General features: G+C 38.0%; 1 protein-coding gene across 1 annotated transcript in view; it reads right to left on the reverse strand.

Moving 5' to 3' along the window:
- The window catches only part of msps (msps cytoskeleton-associated protein 5), a 414,143-nt gene that overhangs the window by 330,636 nt on the left and 60,476 nt on the right, over positions 1 to 23,031 (reverse strand). Inside the window, exon 7 of the mRNA XM_068226728.1 lies at positions 9,835 to 10,055. Within this exon, the coding sequence (XP_068082829.1) occupies positions 9,835 to 10,055 (221 nt within the window). The remainder of the gene's footprint in view (positions 1 to 9,834; positions 10,056 to 23,031) is intronic.

Here is a 23,031-nt window from a genome sequence, read left to right on the forward strand (position 1 = left end):
CCTATACAAATATTCATCCAAATGCAGAATACCTAGCCTTAGAACACTTTTAATCATTTGACAAATATATCCGTAGCCGTTACGTTGTAATAGGCCTACTTACTTCCCCAATAAAATGTAATTCGTATGTTTTGATGTGCGATGCCATAATTTCAGAAACTTCTTATATATACCGGCAAACGACTGGTTGACTAACCTGATATAATTAGCACAAATAAACCTAAAATAAATGGTAGTAGTGCAACACGTTCATTTTTCTTATAACTCAGTATAGTTCTTTATTATTCCATAGGCCTACAGTCTTGATAACTTACAACTTGTAGCACGTTTCCAGTTAATTAAGCGAAATACCAGTAATGATGATGGTGATAATAATATCAATAATAATAACCTGAAATTTAGAAGTGGCATAAAATCTCAAAACAATATCTTCATTGATGGTGAGATAGCGAGTCCTCTGGAGGTTTTGTTCACTCTCTCAATCAAAGGAACAAGAATATTCATAACTCTAAAACGAAACCTTCTTTAAATTGTTGGCGACATTACATTTTGACACTATTTTCCATCTCTACAATTTTTTTTCTCGGAAAGTGTTCTGTGAATGAAATGCAACACATTCAGCAAAATCATCCTACATCTTGCTGCAACATAAGTGAGTCACTTAAGTGTGTGTGGGAGGTCCACTTATAGCAATAAGTGGGACACTTAAGTAGGTAATATGAAATGAAACCTGGCTTATAAGGGGCACTTATACATAAGTGCTGTCTATGAATTCTGCCCCTAGAGTCATAACTAACCAAGTGCCTCTACAAAGACAGACTGTACAAGGCCCTTTTCCCCTTGTTTCATACCGGGACTATTAATCACTTAGATTGATGATCAGCAATATTAAAAAGCTTGAAGTTTTATGCGCAATCTGAATCACAGGAAGGTGACTATGCTTCCACACAATTGTCACCACAGTAATCCATCTTCAAGACGTAGTCATTCCATATGGTAAGAAAGTAACTCCGTGATATCAAGTATTGTATTGAACAGGTGGACTTATAATATTGTAATAATACTTGAGACATATATCAAGTAATGCCATGATGGTTTGTATTTACGATATCACGGCGTAGCTTGAAACCAAATGTCTCCAAACTCCACCACCAAGGGATTGGAATAATTTACCAAGGGAGATGTTCAATAAATTTCCTATTTCTTTGAAATCCTTTAAGAAAAGGCTAGGAAAACAACAGGCAGGCAATCTGCCACCTGGGCAACTGCCCCAAATGCCGATCAGTATTGATTGACTGATTAACTGACTGAAAAAACAAGGAGAAGAAGAATGGAGGACTCCTAGAATATAGCTAACACCTCAGTGGGTACCTGTGTGAGATTTTACAGAGTATTTGTGAAAGATAGAAGTGTCAACACACCTTTTCTTAGTAGTGAAAGCTGTGTTGTGCATTTTAATTCATTATTAAGAGCAGTTTTAACCTGAATGTTCGGTTTTAACAAGAGTTACAGATACGATACTAATAATTTAGATTTAAACATTACAAACAAATCGTGCTACAGTGAAGAGGTCTTTGAGCTTGGCAAGATGATCGTTCTTCTTAGGTTTTGAATGTGGTAATAATGACTAATGGCTTTTAGTGCCGGGATGTGCCCAAGGACTTCAGTTCGCCAGGTGCACGTCTTTTGACTTGACACCCATTGGCGACCTGCACGCTGTGATTAGGATGAAATGATGATGAAGACTACACATACATCCAGTCCCTGTGCCAGGAGAATTAACCAGTTATGGTTAAAATTCCCGACCCTACCAGGAATTGAACCCGGGACCCCTGTGACCAAACGCCAGCACGCTAACCAATTAGCCACGGAGCCAGACTTTGCATGTGGTGACTGCGCCCAAGAAGAGTAAAGTGGCTCTCTCCTACAAGTCTGAAAGCATGAAAGAAGCGTTGCATTTCGTTACGGACGAAGGCTGGACAGTTTACAAAGCTAGTAAACAATTTGGAATCCCATGGAGCACGCTCAAGGATTATTGTTAAATTTTTAGTTGATCCTCAGTGTGTGACCATTGCTAAAATTGGAAAGCCCATTGTCATGGAATCTGAACTAGAAATTAAAATAGTAAATTATTTTACAACAATGCAATCTTTGGGTTTCAGACTTTCAACTAACCAGGCTAACCAAGCCAGAACAGGCCATCAATGTCAGGAATGAAATCCACAATTGGGCCCAAGCTGAAATCCACGTCTGGAAAAAAAATGTCAAAGACAACTGTGAGGCATGTGGACATTTTTATGCAGATGACGTCAGGAAGAAGAATGGAGCCAAGTGGATCGAATGACAGTTTTGTCATGTTTTGTACCATGACAAGTGTCAAAAAGTGATAGACAAAGTGTATTTTATGTGCGATGGTTTCGAGATTTCTGACGAGAGTGACTGAATTCAAAGATATGAGTTTCATTGTTGTTTCCGTACTGAACTGAGATCACAGAGATGAGTTATTTATAAGGTTTAACCTATTCAATACTAATTACATGTTGTATAGATGTTCACAACATTTATTCAACATGGGACCGGTTCAGACATTTAAATGTCATCATCAGCCATAAAACAAATCACAAACAAATGAGCAAGGACACATTTATTAAAACTGGTAAAGTGACACATTGAAATATGTACATTAAAGGTCTTTACACGTTCATTCACACCCTGTATCAAACAAACCGTCAAAACAAAAGAGCAATGGCATAATAAAACTGGCACAGTGACACACTGAAGTATGTATATAGCCTCTCACTATTCAAAGATTGAAAGAAGGTTCCTTGATATGTTGTCAAAGCACAAAAGTCTTTGTACGCCCATTCACATCCCCTGTTAATTAAACAACAATAATCACATCCGGCGTAGTGACACACTGAGATATTTACACGGTCCTCTCACCAATCAAAGTCAATAGAAGGCTCTGACACTCCATGCAAGATTTGTGCTGGACAAAGTGGAGGGGCGACATGATTTTATCTGGGTACTCCATTTTTCCTGTCATCTTTAATTTTAGCAACACTCTTCATTATCATTTCATTTCATTTGTCAGTCATTAATCACTGCCGCAGAGGAAAGAGTCATCCTTCGGAACCCGGCACTCGCTGCAAGATAGGGGCTTCATTCATTCCATGCCTCACCCAGTCACTGACAGGAAAACAGGTAGCAGGTTTTCAATGACTGAAATATGTATTAATATTACTTGAAACGAGCGAGTTAGAAGCACGCAGCAGGAAGCCTACTGTCGGCAGCAATGAAGATGGTTTTCCGTGGCTTCCCATTTTCACACCAGGTAAATGCTAGAGCTAAACCTTAATTAAGGCCACGGACACTTTCTTGCCACTCCTAGCACTTTCCTACCTCATCGTTGGCAACCACGGGGCCCTTAGCTGAGTCCTGGCATTGCTTCCACTTACTTGTGCTAGGCTCCTCACTTTCATCTATCCTGTCCGACCTCCCTTGGTCAACTCTTGTTCTTTTCCGACCCCGATGCTATTAACTTTCCGAGGGCTAGGGAGTCTTTCATTTTCACGCCCTTCGTGGCCCTTGTCTTCCTTTGGCCGATATCTTCATTCTTCGAAATATCGGATCCCTTCCATTTTTCCTTTCCTTCCCACTCTCTAACCCCCCAGGGGCTCTGAACTTCGGAGCGTAGGTTGGCGACCACGGGGCCCTTAGCTGAGTCCTGGCATTGCTTCCACTTGTGCCAGGCTCCTCACTTTCATCTATCCTGTCCGACCTATCTTGGTCAACTCTTGTTCTTTTCCGACCCCGACGCTATTAGGTTTGCGAGGGCTAGGGAGTCTCATTTTCACGCCCTTCGTGGCCCTTGTCTCCCTTTACCAATATCTTCATTTTTCGAAGTGCCGGACCTCTTCCTCTTTTTTCCTCGGTTTAGTGTTATATAGAAGATGTTTACCCGTTTGTACTTCCTCTAATAGCAATAATCACCTCCACCACCACCACCCTCTAATAAACGTTCCCCAACCTTTTCTCTATTTATCATCTCCCATTCATCTATCAATTATTACGGCAAGTTGTTTCGAGTTGAACCTCACATTGCTATTTTCTTTTATTATTTCTTCCTATTTTTAATATATTTTTATTTGGCTTTATTCTTTTTAATGTTTTAAATTATTCTCAAACTTATATATCTACTTTGAATTTGACGAAGTTAAATCCTACACTGTTTTCCTAAGACTTCAATTACGTCACCTTTTACTCTTCGGCCTGAGAAACAAATGCCTACAAGACCTGTTTAGCAACGACTCTACATAAGTGCATACTTGACCTGCTCGTGAACTTCAACTATATTTGTTTTCGGCGCAAGACAATGATTTCTGTTTACTCTCTTGACTGCGATCATTGTGTTTTGGACATTAACTGAATTGCTACGATATGAATCAATGTTAATTTTTTGCCTGTGTTCAATGTATTAGTTGTTTTAAGATCTTTATATCTTGCCCTACTTTACTATTTGGCTGATGATGACACTTGTAATGTGTCGAAACCGGTCCCAATAAACAAGTTGTGACTTCTTTTTAGTTCAACTTACAATGATGTATTGAAAGGTGGATCCTTCTAATATTGTACATCATCTTATTTCTCTATTCAATACGGAACGATCATGAAGTTTTTAACTTTAAAAAGACCTATCTGTCGGTGTGACGTAAAGCAACTTGAAATATTATGTAACTAGCAGGTATCTAGGTTACGACAGCCTGGCGGTCAGTGAAAACGGCCCATTAGAAAGGTCCTAGGGAGAACACTGTTCATATTTTGTAACTTAATTACATTGGGACGCAATGCTGCATTATCGAGGAATAACAACACTTTTTGCTCCTGGCGTATCGTTCTGTTCAACTGCCCTAGCAACTCTTGTCATTTTTTCCCTGGTTATCCATGCTTTCCTATTACTTTCCATTCAATGCCAAATTTCATAACATCATAACGTCCATCAAACACTATGGTTTAGCCGTTCTGCCTATTACAATGGGCTTCTCCCGTTCTCAACTCGTACCTGAATATAGCAAGGCTGTAAGACTACCTTTCGCAACTTTCCAACCAGTATGACGATTTCCTTTTAAACACAAAGTTTTGTGAGCTAAAGCAGACAAAAATAATCCAGTTTGATCGGCATTCAAAATATTTTTCGGAGAATACCAGTCTATGATTGAAGGTATTTTTGCTTGCCAGTTTTCAACAATCTCCATATTAACATTAGATGATTCGTCACAAACGCTGTGAAGTTTATATGTCTCATCCTGAATCTTCCTAGCCAACCATTTGGGGCTTTGAAATCTCCAATACCTAATTCTGCCACAAATTTTAACGCTTTTGCTTGTATCATTGGTCCTGACATAGGGACATTCTTTCACTAGTTCCTCTTGATTTTTCATAATTTCAGCTGCCTGTGTCTTTCCAATCTGTAACACTCCGGACAGTTTACGCGCACCACACTTCACATGTTTATGATAGTATATTATACTTACTTTTTCTTTCAGAGTTAAAAACTTCCTCAGAGCCATGTTAAAATACACCAACTTACTAATTTAAACAAAGCACATCAAAATCCCACGGGTCAATTACAGTAAAAGTAATTGACAAATTCCAGCGTTATCGAGCATGTCAGATCACACAACTTCCGGGAGCTTAGTGTTAACTTCCAAGAATGTGCGCAACCTGCACCACAAGTTATGGTGCCTGCAGTTCTTCGAAGTACCACCTGTGCAAATACTAAGTGAATACTGTACAGGAAACAAATATTTTTTGAGAAGTGTCCTTCAGGAGAGGTTGAATTGGAGTTTCTGGTGGCTATGGTGTGTCCGCATTAGTAATACAGGGTGTCAGTACAAGAGAGGTAAATTATTCATACACAACATGGCATTTAAGTATGGACCTAGAAAATCAGGCAGGTTTTACTTTAAACCGTAACTGTTTTTGATAAATGTCTAATTGTCTTAATTTTGCAGTTATTTCTGTTACGAATAGGTATAACACGTTTCTTAAAGTTTTAAAAAAGTTACAGTTTAAGTGTATATTGTATTTTAATGTCGTCTACTTATCCAATTTAGGGGCCTAAAACCAATTTTTTTTAAGTTTAAAAACCCAGGTCTAGTAATAACATAAAATAAAATGAAAGCAGAAATAGATATTACAGACATTTTCTTCGTATCACCCTGCAATAAGAAATACCATCAGACGATACCACCAAGTTGCAGATGTTTTTTATGGAACTACTGTTGTAAATGCACTGCTTCTGTACAATACTAAATCATAGAGATAAACAGAAACCGATTACATATGTTGAGAATTTACAAGATGTTACAGTGGCTGTCTAAGGTGTGAATGTCACTATTTCATCATATTACTTCACGAGCTAATGTCCAACACAGTGTCTCCAACCTATAAAACTTTTTCTTCTCATGTTTGCGGAGGAAAAAAATGGACAATTTATAAGGAGCATTTAAATTTCGTGAAATTCGTAATAATCAGTACCACTTCCTTATTGTTATAGTATATAACAGAAAATCCTAAAAACTATGGAAAATCTGTAGTATTTGGCAGCTCTGAAGGGATCACACAGAATATTATATCAAATTCACTTAGCCCAAGAAGGTACCTATAGAAAAAAAAAAGGGGCAATTCATAAAATACTTGCCTAGCAAGATGGCTTGCATGTCTTATGGAGAAATCAGAAGAAACTGTAATTGAATTCTTACACTAGTTCACAGAGTTGTAGAGGAAAACAGACCGACATTCCAAGAGCTAGGGACCATGGAGTAAGTACAAAAGCAAGGAAGTTAAAAAAATTAAAGTAACATGATCATGTGTTTACGAAATACATCATATTTTTTGCTAGGAAATGACTTCAATATAGTTGAAAATATACAGAGATTAATCCACAGCCAGAATTATTATCAATCCCATGTTGTTTTAAAAGAATAGCTCAAGATAAATTTACAAGAGTATAACCTGATTGACGAGGAGAATATGAATGCTTACATGACCATTGCACATACTAAAAAAAAGAGATCATTACGAGAATTATATAACCTATGATAAGACATAGAATAAAGTTACAACCAGAAATACTTTAATAATGGCCTAGCATATTATAATAATGACTTGCGCTTTATCTAATAACTTATCAACAGCATAGGATATATATCCTATGCTATCAATTCACGTTCATAAAAGCATGAATTCTAAATAATGTAAGACCAAATCACAATGAATGAACTTGCCCCAAGTTCGACTAATGGAAAAGCTTGCAATGAACATGACATTAAGCCAAATAAACCTTTAACCTCCATTGAAAAGTAAGTATGAACTCGGCTTACTGGCCCTGACAGTTTCTCAAACTTCCCTCAACCTTACATTACATTATTTCAAGATACACACAAGTAACATTACATGACAAAGAGAGAAAAGGGGACAGATATAAGCAAATGGGAGATATACAGAAAGGGTAGAAATGGGAAGAGGATGACAAACAACCGGTAAACTTTCATTACACTGTAATGGCTATGGCTTGCTTAAATAAGTTTGTGTGAATGTAAATAAATATTCATGACAAACAAGCTTTCACCTGCATTAGATCACAACACATGATTTACAGTATTACTGAATATCACATCTGAAGGAAAAAAACCATTAAATATTTATAAGAGCTTCTCTCTCCATGTTGATGGAAAATGGAAATGTAGAGGAGAACTAGCTAACTACTGCTTTAGGTCCGAGCACCTCATCACAGGGAAACTGACATTTCATTACTTAAGTGAGCTAGGTTTATATGCTGGTCGTAGGTGAGAGGGAGGGAGGGGGAGAAAGAGAAGATTTTATTGATAGTCACATGATGTGCCGATGTCACAGCGGTGTGGAGCGGGGGGCAGTCTAGCACGGTCAGCGTGAGAGACCAGTCGAATAACCAGACGAGCATATACATTAGTGTTCTAGATCGGTCCAACACTAAATTTGGGTAAGAAAATATTAGTCACATCACTAATCAAAGCAGAACTTCAAAAGCCGAGTATGACTAGTAGAAGGAAACGGGTGCTTATCAATGTAATGAAACTCCAACTTGGTGTGAATGAAGGTGGGAAAACATTCTTGCAATAAGACTACAGCACATGATATCATAATGCAGAGGTTCGAAGAGAAGAGAGAAGTCATACTACTACACTAGAGGTGTTGGAATATAAAGAAAAAGACTAATGCCCAGGTAACAGTTTACTACAGTAGTGGCCTACACGATATATACACTAATGTGGGAATAAAATTTTACTGATTTTCACTTCAATACATATGACTGATCACTATGTCCACAGCAGCCATAAATGACAAAACGAAGATGCATCTCTCTAGAAAAATAATTCAGACTTAATCAAGTGGAGGTTAATCTGCAAAAAACGATAGCAGACACAGCAACTGGTTTTGTTTCACTGTTCATTTTTACTTGGTAATTTATGAACAGTATTTTCATACAATCTTTCTGAATTAAGTAGAGTAGAAACTCTCAAAGTACAGTAACTGGTACTAGGGATCATGTAGATAAACAGAACTCCAGACAATAGCACTCAAATTTTTAATGTAATAAAATAAGTATTCAATAGGTACAATATAATTTATTATGTAGCCTTTAAATGATCCCCAATCACTAATCTGTCCTTGATCATTAACACAACTGTTTTCCGCATTGAAATTGATAATGCTCACATGGAACACTAAACAAAACAACCGAGAATCCACAAACTAGCTGGCACTTACCAGAGATGTAAATAAGCAAATATCACTCTCTCTCCTGCTCCCAACTTACCTAACTTATCGATGTAGAAGAAAAGACAAGGGCTACTCATGTCCGGCTAAGTGACAATACAGGTAATGTCCAGATAATCTAGTTTCTGCTGTACTGTTCAAAGAAATTTTTCAGTAAAGATATTTATCCCGAAGAATATTATTTTAAACAAAATTATACACAGTTCTGAGTAGTTTCCCTTGAACAACTGCAATACACTGCAAAAGGTTGACAGAAGGATACTCAGAACAATCATTAATAAAAAACATCAGGTGGATGGACAATGGAGATTATTGCCTAATGCAGTGGTTTATAGGGAAAGTGAATCTATAATAGATACAATGAGAAAAAGAAGAATTGCCTTTTTCTGTCATCTTTCTAGATTAAATGATAACAGGATAATAAAAAACTATTCAATTACTTTTGGAAAAGTAAAACAAAAAATAATTGGTTTAAAGGAGTTCAGAATGATTTAGAAGAGCTGAATATTACAATGAAGCAAATTGAAAATAGAGAAGAAAAAAGGATTCTCAAGAACAAACAAATAAGATTGTCATTAAAAACTGTACAACACAAACAATATGTCATATCTGATGAAGAAAGGGCACCCAGGTCAGCCAGAATGAAGAGATTTTGGGAAAGGAAGATGATGCAAGCTAAATCTTCAGTTAATTCTTTGTTAACATAAATATATTTGGGTTTGATTTACGTGCTCCAATGTGGAAATAAATAAATAAATAAATAAATTTCTACTGCAGACAGCTTTAAAAATCCATTCCTTCACAAATCAACAGTTCAGAGCAATACTATCTATCACAAATAGCATTTTTCAAATGTTACACTAATTTACTTTTATGAAAATTTGAAAATGCCACTTATAGTATTGCTCTGAACTGTTGAAATATATCATTGCCCATAAGCCAAGGACAAAACTGGAAAACAATTAGTTTTGAGAAGAGTTATATTATAGTGATATTTAAGTAAAATTAACTCACCTTTTTTAGAGCACGAACAACATCCCCATAATCACCATTTTCAAGTTTAGGAGCTTGCAAGAGCTCCTCTAGGGTCTCTAAAGCTGATTTACGTTCTTGCCATTTCTTGTCCTCTAATTTCTCCTGGAAATCCTTTGGAATCTTAGACAGGATATCAACTGGATCCATTAAATCATATGGATCAACTTCTTCTGCAACATCAATTTCATCCCCACCTCCATCTGAGGATGAAAACAGAGGAACTATGTCTTTTTATGAACTTTTTATACTTCATATTGTTTCAACCGGTCATTTTATAAAGAGTACAGAGGAATCCAATCGAAACAGTATAGTTTCAGAAAGACTGCAATTTTTTTGCTATTGGCTTTAAGTCGCACCGACACATTTAAGTCTTATGCCGACGATGGGACAGGAAAGGGCTAGGACTGGGAAGGAAGCGGCCGTGGCCTTAATTAAGGTACAGCCCCAGCATTTGCCTGGTGTGAAAATGGGAAACCACGGAAAACCATCTTCAGGGCTGCTGACAGAGGGGCTCGAACCCACTATCTCCCAAATACTAGATACTGGCCGCACTTAAGCGACTGCAGCTATCGAGCTCAGTAGGACTACAACTGGCCATTACAATTTACCATGGATAATTTATTATTAACAACTGTCACCAGTGCTGTCACCTACTTTGTTTCTAATGGTAATGGATGAAACTGTAAGGGAGACAAAGGAAGCTACATGGGAATAGGGAGATGAAATTACAATACTACTATTTGCAGACAACATTGTGGTCTGGGGAATGAACGGTAAAAAACAACTTGATGCACTGAATAAGAAAATCGAAAAGTATGGATGGTAAATTAGTGCAGAGACAAGCAACACCATGGTGATATCAAGAGGACAAGGGATAATATAGTTTCTGCTGTACTGTTCTAAAAATTTTCAGTAAAAACAGTATTGGAAGAAAAATAGGGTTGTGGACATGTGTTTAGTTTTCACTGTATTTTTTGTAACAATATTTTCCCCCAAGAATATCGTTTTAAAACAAAATTATACACACTGTAGTTCCAAGTAGTTCAAAATGTTTTGTGAAATTGTAAACATTGGTGATCAAGGCCTTGAAATTGTTGACAGTTTCAAATATACAGGGAGTGAATAATTGCATAATACAAGCCTGGAGATGGAGATTAGCAAGAGGGCAATGTATTGTATGAGTGTGCAAGAAACCTTGTCTGTAATGAAGTATTACCAGGCCAAGGCGAGTGGATCCACAGAAAGAATGTCAACTAGTGCTGTGATGTACGCGCAGCGCAATGAAACACTGTATAGTCAGATTCAACAAGCTATTAGGACAGAAACAAAACTATCCATTTTATTCTTCTCGATCATTTATTTAAACACATCATATGCCTGCTCTTTCAATTAAGCATACACAGGGGTTTAACTAAATCAGCCTTAAAGTTCTCAAGTTCTTCGAACAAACACAGCATGTCAAGGAACGTCACAATGTAGGTGTTGAGGCAGCATATCATCTAACCGGACCATTTATATTGGTATTATTGGTAGTAATGGTATATTGGTATTATAAATTTACTCATTTACTTATTGGGGTCAAATATTTCAGATTTCCTATGGGAATCAACATCTATATCATCTGATGGCCAAGCAGGCATTAATTTTTGGTAGTGAGACAGTCTCTCAGTGCATTGGCACTGCTGGTGGCTTCAAGTAGCCTACGCAGTGGCCTCCATGGTATGCACTAGCCATGCGTTTGGTGGGTGCGCTAGGTACCAACTGACAAGTCCAACCCAACACATGGGGGCGAAACGCAGGCAACCAGGAATGAGTTAGCTGGAAAATTTATAATGTCCAATAACGGACTATTTATATTGGTGTTATGTACAATGATGTGAAGTTTTGTGATCGGGAGAAGGGAAAATACTGGTTACAAATGCTACTGGACATGCTACTGCCTCTACCGGCTGTAGTAAGAAAACAATATGTAAAATACGAAAAGAGGGCCAATTTGAAGAAAGTGGAACGCGCAAAATCAATTCACCTCGTAAAAAGGGCAAACCACCTGTAAATAAAATTATACTGGATGATATGGAGAAGTGTATTATTCGCAGGAAATTTCAGGAATATTTTGGGATTAAAAAAATAAGTTCCAACATTGCACAAGTTACTAAAATTCTGCAAGCAAGAAATTAATTTCAATGGATGCAAAGAAACGCTTAGAAATATACTGAAGTCAATTGGAACGACAGGCAGGGGATACCGTGGGTGTATTCTTGCCTACGCCCCCCACACACAGGGAGGGGGGTTGTTTGGTCCCCGAGAGCTATTTTATTTCGCTCAAGTCCGCCGGCAAGTCGGTTAGGACCCCTTATCCGCTACCTGGAATGCGCCACGTGGTAGTATTACCTCTCCCCCTGCTACATCAACGTAGTAGGCTCGTGGTTATTCTATTTAAGTGTGCACACTGCTCATTCCAATCACTGCCTCAGAGTAGGGATCTAATAGCTGGAATACTATGATGAGCCAGTGTGTTACGTACCAGTAGTATCAGAAAATTTATGAACCAGAGGAATGGCATGCTAAAGAAGAGAGAGATCTAACTGCCCAGCTACTTCCCGCCAATATTCAAGCAGGCTGTTATACTAGGTACGCAGCAGTAAGCCTATCTATTGGAGATAAATGGCATCAGAATAAACAAGGCACATCACAACAAACAATAGTCAATGTAACACAACAAACAATAGTCAATGTAATGTTATTCTTGATCAATTGTATGAGCTGTCTATATTGCAGGTTTTCACATTTAGTTTTCTTCCGACTCTGGATATTAGAGCATCTGATGTAAAGTGAGTACTCCTTTCTTTTACAACTCCCTCTTGTGTTATTATTCAAGCGATCGTTCCTTCATGACCTTTTTCTCATTCTTATGATCATCTTCACAATATTATTATAGTCAGTACAGTAAAACTTAAGAAGACATAAATAATCAGAAATTGTACCCTCTATAACTATTGTTATGTAGTACTTTATCAATATGACCAATTAGATAGGTAATTAAAAATTAAATTTCGAACAGGGTGAATAAAATTATTTGTAGCGTAGACTGTAGTTCCTTATTCTCTGACTTTGCATACAGATTTTCATTAAATTCTGTTCACCCATTTTCTCGTACTTCGGCGCTGACATGGACTTAGCAACAAAAATCCAAATTCATGAATATCTCTGTTATCATAGCCGGTACCGGTACGGTAAAAATGTATAAGACATAAATGATAGGAAATTTAATAATATATAACTTTAAATATGTAGCATTTAAGGATAGGGCCAATATCTGAGAATTAAATTTTAGGCCTTCCCTAAACTACCATTTCACTCAGCGTGAACACAATTATTTATGGCCTAGATTGTAGTGACTCACTCCCTGACTTTATATACCGATTTTCATTAAATTATCTTCAGCCGTTTTCTCGTGATGTGCGTACATACATACATTACGGAAAATTAAAACGTGCATTTCTCCTTGTCACGACCAGTACAGAAATATAATCCTTTATAAATCCTGAGCGATGTACAGACACTCAAAAGACTCCATATCTAGCGACTAGTCTCTAGAATCGACTAGACTGATGCGAGAGAACACGAACATAGAACGAGAGATTGACGATCGATATACGTGTCGCGATGAACAGGTTTCAATAAACATTGCATATTCCCGCACATTTCTCGCATTAATAAACACAGATATTTCGTTTGAAAGCGGCCAATGAGCGAAGGATTTCCGGCCACTTGCGTAAAACAGCTGAAATGGCAGGATTTGAACACAAATGTTTGAAGTCCACCAAACAATACGCTAAAATCGGGAGAAATAATTGAATGATCAGGAGGCGGGAAAAACTGTCGAAAATCGGGAGTCTCCCGCCTAAATCGGGAAAGTTGGCAGGTATGGTAACGTATCTTTCTGGAAGCCTGGCACATATACATAAAGAAACGACCTTGAAAGTGAGTTGAGTTGAAGTTAGTCATTGGTAGTTGTTGGAAGAGAGTTGTTGGTTTGACATGCAGTAAACGCAGTCTCACTACTGAAGAGACATGCTTGTACGCAGTCAACTGTTTTATTTGTGTTCCAAGATTGTAACCTCTATGTGCTGTGTTGGCAGTTGTTTTTAAAGATGGCAGCTTTGTTGATATCCTACAAGTGAAGTGTTTTTGTTTTGTGATACGGTGATTAAGGTTGTGAGTGTATTAATTTGCGAATATCTGTAAATAAAAGTATTGTACCAACTGACAGCACCTCGCGAGCGTCTGTGTGGCTATGTTAAACTCATCATCATCATCATCATCATCATCATTTCCCTTTATCCAGCTGTAGCCGGGTAGGGGCAAATATGGTTCCTCTCCACTTTCTTCAGTCTTTCCACCACTCCTCCTCCAACACTGTGTCCCAGTCCAGGTTTCTTTCTATAATGCTGCGTTGGATGGTATCCTTCCATCTCAATCGTGGTCGTCCACGGCCTCTCCTTCCTTGGATTTGCATTTCCATCACCTTTTTTGGCATTCTTTCGTCGCTCATTCGCTTTATGTGCCCAAACCATCTTAGTCGGCTCTTCTCTATTCTATCATTCATTTTTTCCACTCCAATTTCTTCCCGAATTTTCTCATTCCTTATTTTGTCACTTCTACTCTTCTGTATCATACTCCTCAAGAATTTCATTTCGGCTGCCTGTATTCGACTCTCATCCTTCTTTGTCATTGTCCAAGTTTCTGCTCCGTAAGTTGTTATGAGTACGTAATACATCTTGTACACAGTATTCTTTGCTTCCATTGGCACATCTTTATCCCATAACATATTTCTTACACTATGATAGAAACACCTTCCAGCTTGAATCCTTTTACTAATCTCAGCACCCAGTCGAGCATTCTCCATTAATTCACTCCCCAGGTATTTAAACGTTTCCACTACTTCCAGGGGCTTGTCTGCAAGTCTAATCTGACCTTTCCCTTCTTTCTCCCCTCTAGTCATAACAAGAGTTTTACTCTTTTCTACACTTATTTTCAATCCACATTCTTCAATCTTCCCATTCACCACATTCAACTGTGCTTGAACCTTCCTGTCGTCTTCTCCCCAAATCACAATATCATCTGCAAATAACATCATGTTCATTTCTCTTCCTCCATATGCTGCTTTTGCTGTTCTCATGATGTCATCCATTACTATTGTAAACAGGATTGGTGATAGAACACTTCCCTGTCTCAGCCCACTAGTTATTTTGAACCAACTTGTCCTGCCAACTTGTGTTTCCACGCAACAACAACATTCCTTATACAATGCCATGATCATTTTTATTAATCCCTGTCCAATTCCTTTTTGCACCAGACTGTCCCAAACTTTCGTCCTAGGGACACTGTCATATGCCTTTTCAATATCAATGAATGTCATCACCATATCATTCCCGTACTCCCAATGCTTTTCCATTAGTTGTCTCATAATGAAAATGATAATGATAATGTTAAACTCTCGCACTGAAATCGCCCATTAGCACTATACAGTAAAACCTCGTTAATTCGAAGTCGTTGGGACTCAAAAATCGGACTTCGAATTACGTGATTTCGAATTAACTGCCAATTCGCAATTCAGAACTACCAACCCTCGCTGCGTTACAAAATATTCTAAGGCCCGTTACTGCATGAAGTTAACCTTGATTCACAGTTTATACCTTTCAAATGCCATGAAAAAAGAACTATTTCCAAAATGTATGCAGGAAGGTGCATTTACAGTATTCAAATAATGCACCTGGATATCTCACTGGCAAACATAACCTCACGCAACGAAAGAAAGAAAAAAAAAAAGCACGATTCAAAGACGAGAAATCTATACTGGCTCACATGTGCAAGTACTTTATTCATTAAATTACTACACTGAAAGCATTTTAGATGCTTTGTATTTACACAGAAAGTGCCCGATGTGCTTAAAATCGAACTTTCCTATGACTATCCCTGTACGATTTCCCGCCATGGCACTTATCTTGTACTTCAGAAATGTAAACACTTGCCGCGTCACAAAGTATTCTAAGACTCATTAATACATGCAATCACCTCGATTCACGGTTTAAACCTTTCAAATGACATGGGGAAAAACTATTTCCAGCATGTATCCAACAAGGTGCATTTACAATGTTCAAATAATGCACTTGGGTAAATAACTTACAAACATAACCTCACGCAACGAAAGAAAAATATCACACAATTCAAAGACGAGGATAAATTATGCTGGTTCCCCTGTGCAAATGCATTATTTTTTTTGGATTTCTGTACTGTTTGTATTTTTAGATGCTTTGTACTGGCATGGAAAGTGCCTGACGCCCATAACATTGCGGCTTATTGATCTTTCCTATGACGAGGGGATAAAGTTTCTCGCTTCCATGTGCATTGCAACGCACTACAATGACCCCCATCCCTCACACTTGTACAATTCCCCGACTGGCACTTTCTCCTTTAAAACCATATGATCGTTTCGGCTCGCATTAAAATAAGGTAATGCAGTTTCATCGGCAATGACAATATTGTTCGGTGCCTACGAATTTATTATATGAGCCACGGTTTTTTTTTCGTCAACTATCGGCATCGCCAGTGTTCGCGGATTCTGTTTTCCCGCACACTGCCCGTTGCGTGATATTACGGCGTTCCTTAAAAGTTTGAATACAAAAGAATTCAGATTTTATTCAACTTAGTAATCATGAAGCGCACTGTAGATCCACCGAAGTGAGTGTAAATGCGGTAAGCTACGGTACCGTACCACTCCACGTTCCGGAACACGCGTTCTATTATGACGCGGATAAATTTCGAGTTGAAATTACTCTGTAACATACTACTGTTTAAAAATGTAAAGGCAGTTTCGAATTAAAAGTCTAAATTTCGGTAATGGGGCCGACATTGTACTTCGAATTACGAATTATCTGTATTTCGAATTAAACGATTCAAATAACATGCAAAACTGTATCTCATGTTTCCGGGAACGAGACCTTCTTCGAATTATCGAGGTTCTACTGTACTATCTTTGCTGTTGACCCTGACTAATATGTCACTCAATGCTTCGTAAGACATGTCAATTTCATCCTCATCTGCACCCTCGCATGGTGAATATCATACAGTTAGTAAATGATACACTAGAAGTAGCACTGGCGCCATTGTCTACGAATCACTGTAGCGAGCGGAGCATGTTTAAATCACAGCTGTTAGCAAAAAGCTCGCTCCACTGTGCTCATCAATGTAAATAGGCGCCTTTTAAAACTGTGTGGATGTACATAACGTATTCTTACAAGTAAATATTCTCAGATAATACAGTACACCTGTGATGCTTCTCTCCAGTAAAAAAAAAAAAAAAAAAAAAAAACGAACGAAAAGCATGAATACAGGACTAAATGCGTAATACAAGAGGACGGTGTTTAGGTGCAGTTAATTAACACGAAATCAATTTACTGTTCATATTAAGTCTTCTAACAACATACATTTAGAACGAGGGCTCGATGACCAGAAATTTGGTATAATTCTGCCCAACAAATAAAAATGTCCTCTCCTGTACGAAGCAGATGAATGAGTTTTTAGACCTAAAAACGTTGGCGAGATTTTGGGGTAAAGTAGACAAACTAATACCGTCGCTTTAGACCCTAGCTTTCTGAGCCCAAGTTGGAAGGTTCGAGCTTGGCTCAGTCCGGTAATACTTGAAGGTGCTCAAATAAGTCAACCTCTTGTAGATAGATTTAGCAGCACATGAAAGAAATCTTGTGGGAAAATATTCCGACACCTCAGCTTCTCCGAAAACTGAAAGCCATTATTATTATTATTACCGTGGAGTGGGGTGAAATTGATCATTCTCAATGTGTAATTAACCGTAACTTCTATATTAATGGAGATAATAAATTAATTAAAATACCCTCTTACTAAGCTCAAATAGTAGAACATCATATGTGGTGCATAATTTTTCATGATATTTTTAAGACTGAAAAAAAATTAAAAATGTCACTGATCAATTTCACCCATAGTGTGGTGTCAGATTGATCACCTTCCATGAATAGCACTGAAGTGGAGAGGAGGCTCTTATATATGACCAATTTCACCCCCATCCAATTCTACCAAGTAGTTTTCTAGTAATGGTTGGTTGAATTTAAGGGGGTGAGATTGATCGATGGGTTGAGATTGATCAAATTAGATACTCTTCTTGGAATGAACAGACAAAACATTTCTAAAATGAATTATTTATGTAGGAACTCAAAACTTTTTAAATCAGTTATGCACCTTTTACATCAATAGGAGAAAAACTGAACGTTACATTACGGTACATGTATTAAAAATCATTTACCAGTGCACAAAATATACATTAAAAAATTGGAAATGAGTTCTAAAATATCACTGGTACTGGAACATTTCTCTTATCAATACAGTGAAAAAATAAAAAGACTGTAAATCTTTGCACATAAATAACAAACAATACAATATAGAAATCCAATGGTTATTGATGTACTCATTAATAACCTCATCACTGACATGTCCACAGGTAACATTAAAATCATAGGAACTTAGGTAACACTGAAATCATAGAAACTTAATTAATATCAGTTTTCACATTTCCTTGACATCAATATTTGTAGGTAAAATGTACCTCAATCTGGCACCACTTCCTTCAAGATTGGGTTGCGGTAGAACAGCAATAATGTCTTTGGATGAAACATTACTAATATCATTCTCCTCGGTACGAAACACTTTCCTTGATTCTCCCATGCTTCGCATTCCCAAGACTTTCTCCTCATCACCTTCAACCTCTTGAACCACACACACGAATCGAAACTCAGTTTTCTTACGAGACCCACCCTTAAACTTAGCTAGAACAAAGTTCCCTGACGCAACACACTGTTTAGATGGATTGATGTAAAGAGGATCATCATCTTCATCATTATCGTCGTCATCTTCACTACTAGACTGACTGGATGGGATTTCTTCTTCATCCTCAGACTCATCAGATTGTCCTAAGCAGGTGATACTCCTTCCAGGAATCACTTTCAGTTGCCTGTTTCTGCGCGGGGTATTATTTTCCTTATACCGCTGTTCTTTCAAAAACTCTGTCAATGAATTATTCATATTCTCTTCCATGTTAGGGTCAGTACTGTAAGGGAGTTTGTTTAGTACCTTCCCAGCATCCAATGGGTACACACCTGTTGCCCTAAAACCAGCCTGTAGGTTCTTCTTGATTGTAGACTGGCATACTTCATCATTCTTTTGATGAACACTATCCATTTTCTCAAGCGCTTCCCTTAGAAGCTGTGGAAACTGTGGCTTAGGAAGCCCGGTCTGACCTCTGTTCCTAAGCTTCCATACTGTCAGTGTCTTACGCCATGCTTGCTTCATGGGCCGAAAGAAAGCCACATCTAAAGGCTGGCATATATTTGTGGAATTGGGCGGTAAGCAAACAAACAGGATGTTGTTTTCATTGCATGACTGCAGAACGTCTGGAGAAAAGTGGGAAGATAGGTTATCTCCCAGAAGCAATTTCTTCCCTGGCAAACGCTTTGCATGTGGCAGAAAAATTGTATCAAACCAGTCACAGAATGTATCCATATCAATCCAGCCATGACTGGTCCTGTTGTCTCGCTCCTCTAGAACAGCATGGCGCATCACAACACGGTTGGCCTCTTGGTCCATTTTCCACCCAAGTATTGTAAAGCCTTTCAGCCTTATAAATGACATATGGTGGTAAAAGAACACCTGAAGCTGACCCACAGACGAAATTGACGACTTTGAATGATTGCAGACTTTTTCAGGGTATTTTACTCCTCGTCTTGCAATGATGAGCTTCTTTCCTGGATCGTCACTCAAATTAGACTCATCATAGTTAAAAATGCAGTCTGGGGAGATGTCTGTAAGAGATTTTTCCAGATTGACAAAGTAATCTTTAATCACTTCAGGAGATACTTTTGCACGGTTTGCCGAGATGTTTGTTGCGAGTCTTTTGCCTGCTTCATCCTTGTGTCTGCTGAGCAAACCCCTGACCCAGTCTGGTCCTGGAAGGTTGTTTTTAAATTTTGAGACCTGTTTATCATTCTTATTCAAATAATATTGGACAAACATCCTCACATCGAATGAATCGAGTGGAAAACCCCAATCTGCACAGGTTATGACAGCTTTTATTAGACTTTTTTCTTCCTCTAGCCTCAACACAGTTTGCCCACCATGTTTCTTAATCCTAAGTCCGTGGTATTTATTATTGAGAGTGCCATAACTGAGTTTATGCTTCTCAGCAGCTTTTCTCAGAGACATGTTGTTGTCTATTACATCTTGTAGGGCAGCGCTGATCTGTTCTTCAGAGAAATTGCCATATGTCCTACTGCCAGGCTTCCTTTTATATACCCTTCCCATTGTGACACCTAGAATTTAAAAAAATCTTATTTATTTATTAATTAATTAAACAATAACAAACTGTTTTTAAAACAGGTAGGAAACAGTTAAGCTTAAAAGTGATCAATGTCACCCCATCAAGTTTGAAGGTTAATATCTCCCTCAGGAATGAATATTTAAGAAATAAAAAATCATTAAATAATAGCCCATAAATAGCAGTAACAGATAATTATGATGGTCACGCTGTGTTTCTATAACTTTAAGACTTACCTTTCTTAGTATTTATAGCACAAAAATAGCTGATTATCAGGAAATATTTTCACATGCTTCTAAACTCATTCCACCATTTTGTACACACTCCATTTTTACAGTTCACCAACTTCAAAATCTGAACTCATTGCCAAAATAAAAATAAGAAATTTTCCTAAAATCACTTAGGTTGCACAGAATGAAATTTGAAGTGAAATGCTTTGATCAATCTCACCCCTTAGGATCAATGTCACCCCACTCCACGGTATTATTATTATTACTGACGATGTTTTCACAACTGGTTTCAGCCAATTATGGAGATTTTATTGAGCTTTTCCTGAAATGTATGGTTGCTTTAAGATTTTAACTTGTAAAATGATTTCCGTTAATGGAAAGGGAGAGTGGTAAATTATATGATCAAAGAGAATTGGAAAAATACTTACAATATTTTTACAATTTGCTTCACATCGCACCGATACAGACAGGCCTTATAGCGATGATGGGATAGGAAAGGACTAGGAGTGGGAAGGAAGCGTCCGTGGGTTTAATTAAGGTACAGCAACAGCAATTGCCTGGAGTGAAAATGGGAGACTACGGAAAACCACCTTCGGGGCTGCTGACAGTAGGGTTTAAACCCACTACAGTAAAACCTCGTTAATTCAAAGTCGTTGGGACTCAAAAATCGGACTTCAAATTATGCGATTTCGAATTAACCGCCAATTCGCAATTCAGAAGTACCAACTCTTCCCACGTTACAAAATGTTCTAAGGTCTGTTACTGCATGCAGTTAACCTTGATTCACAGTTTATACCTTTTAAATGCCATGAAAAAAGAACTATTTCCGAAAAGTATCCAAGAAGGTGCATTTACAGTATTCAAATAACACACTTGGATATTTCAGTTGCAAACATAACCTCACGCAACGAAAGAAAGGGAAAAAAGCACGATTCAAAGACGAGGAGAAATCTATGCTGGCTCCCATATGCAAGTGCTTTATTCATTGGATTACTATACTGTATCCATTTTAGATGCCTTGTATTTACACAGAAAGTACCCCCCGATGCCCTTAAAATCGAACTTTCCTGTGACTCTACCCTTGTACGATTTCCCGCCACGGCACTTCTCTCGTACTTCAGAAATGTAAACACTTGCGCGTCGCAAAGAGTTCTAAGACCCATTAATACATGCAATCACCTCAATTCACAGTTTAAACTTTTTAAATGCCATGGAAAACTATTTCCGAAATGTGTCCAACAAGGTGCATTTACAATGCACTTGGATAAATCACTGACGGACATAACCTCACACAACGAAAGAAGAAAAAAAAAAAATATCACACAATTTGAAGACTAGGATAAATTATGCTGGTTCCCTGTGCAAATGCAATATTTTTTTTGGATTTCTGAACTGTTTAAATTTTTAGATGCTTTGTACTAGCATGGAAAGTGCCCGACGAACTTTTCTGTGACGAGGGGCTAAAGTTTCTTGCTTCCACGTGCATTGCAACGCACTACAATGACCCCCATCCCCGACCTTTGTACGATTCTCCGGCTGGCATCTTCACCTTTAAAACCATAAGACCGTTTGGGCTCGCATTAACATATAGCAATGTAGTTTCGTCGGCAATGACAGTATTGTTCAGTGCCTACGAATTTATTTTATGAGCCACGTTTTTTCGTCAACTGTCGGCATTGCCAGTGTTCGCGGATTCTGATTTTCCGCACACTGCCTGTTGCGTGATATTACGGCGTTCCTTAAAAAATTGAATACAAAATAATTCCGATTTCATTCAATTTAGCAATCATGAAGCACAATGTAGACCCACCGAAGTGAGTATAAGTTCGGAAAGCTACCCCTCCACGTTCCAGAACACGCGTTCTATAATGATGCGAATAAATTTCGAGTTGAAATTCCTCTGTAACATACTATTGTTTTAAACTGTGAAGGCAGTTTCAAACTAAAAGTCTGAATTTCGGTAATGGGACCGACATTGTACTTCGAATTACGAATTATCAGTATTTCGAATTAAACAATTTAAATAACATGCAAAACTGTATCTCACGTTTCCAGGAACGAGAGCTTCTTCGAATTAGGCGGAATTTTGAATTAGCCGATTTCGAATTATCGAGGTTCTACTGTATTTCCCGAAAGCAAGCTTACAGCTGCGTTGCCCTAACCACATGGCCAACTTGCTCGGTCAGTAATTCATTATGCTTGTATACAGCCCTATGCGACACTTAAAGGAATAATAATATTGATGAAAGTAGAAGACTCAAATGTTCAAACAGTGAAGGACATCTAGTCTCTAAATTGTAAAATCTGGTAAGGTATGAATGGGGATTGCTTTTATTTCCTTTTCTGTACCAATTTTCTTTACGTCGCACCGATAAACCTAGTACTTACGATGTCTATGGGACAGGAAAAGGCTAGGAGTGGGAAGAAAACCACTGGCCTTAATTAAGGTACAGCCCCAGCATTTGCCTGGTGTAAAAATTGGAAACCATCTTCAGGCCCGCCAACAGTGGGGTTCAAACCCACTTATCACCTGAAGCAAGC

This window comes from Anabrus simplex, chromosome 3 (assembly GCF_040414725.1).
Source record: "Anabrus simplex isolate iqAnaSimp1 chromosome 3, ASM4041472v1, whole genome shotgun sequence".
Classification (NCBI taxonomy): domain Eukaryota; kingdom Metazoa; phylum Arthropoda; class Insecta; order Orthoptera; family Tettigoniidae; genus Anabrus; species Anabrus simplex.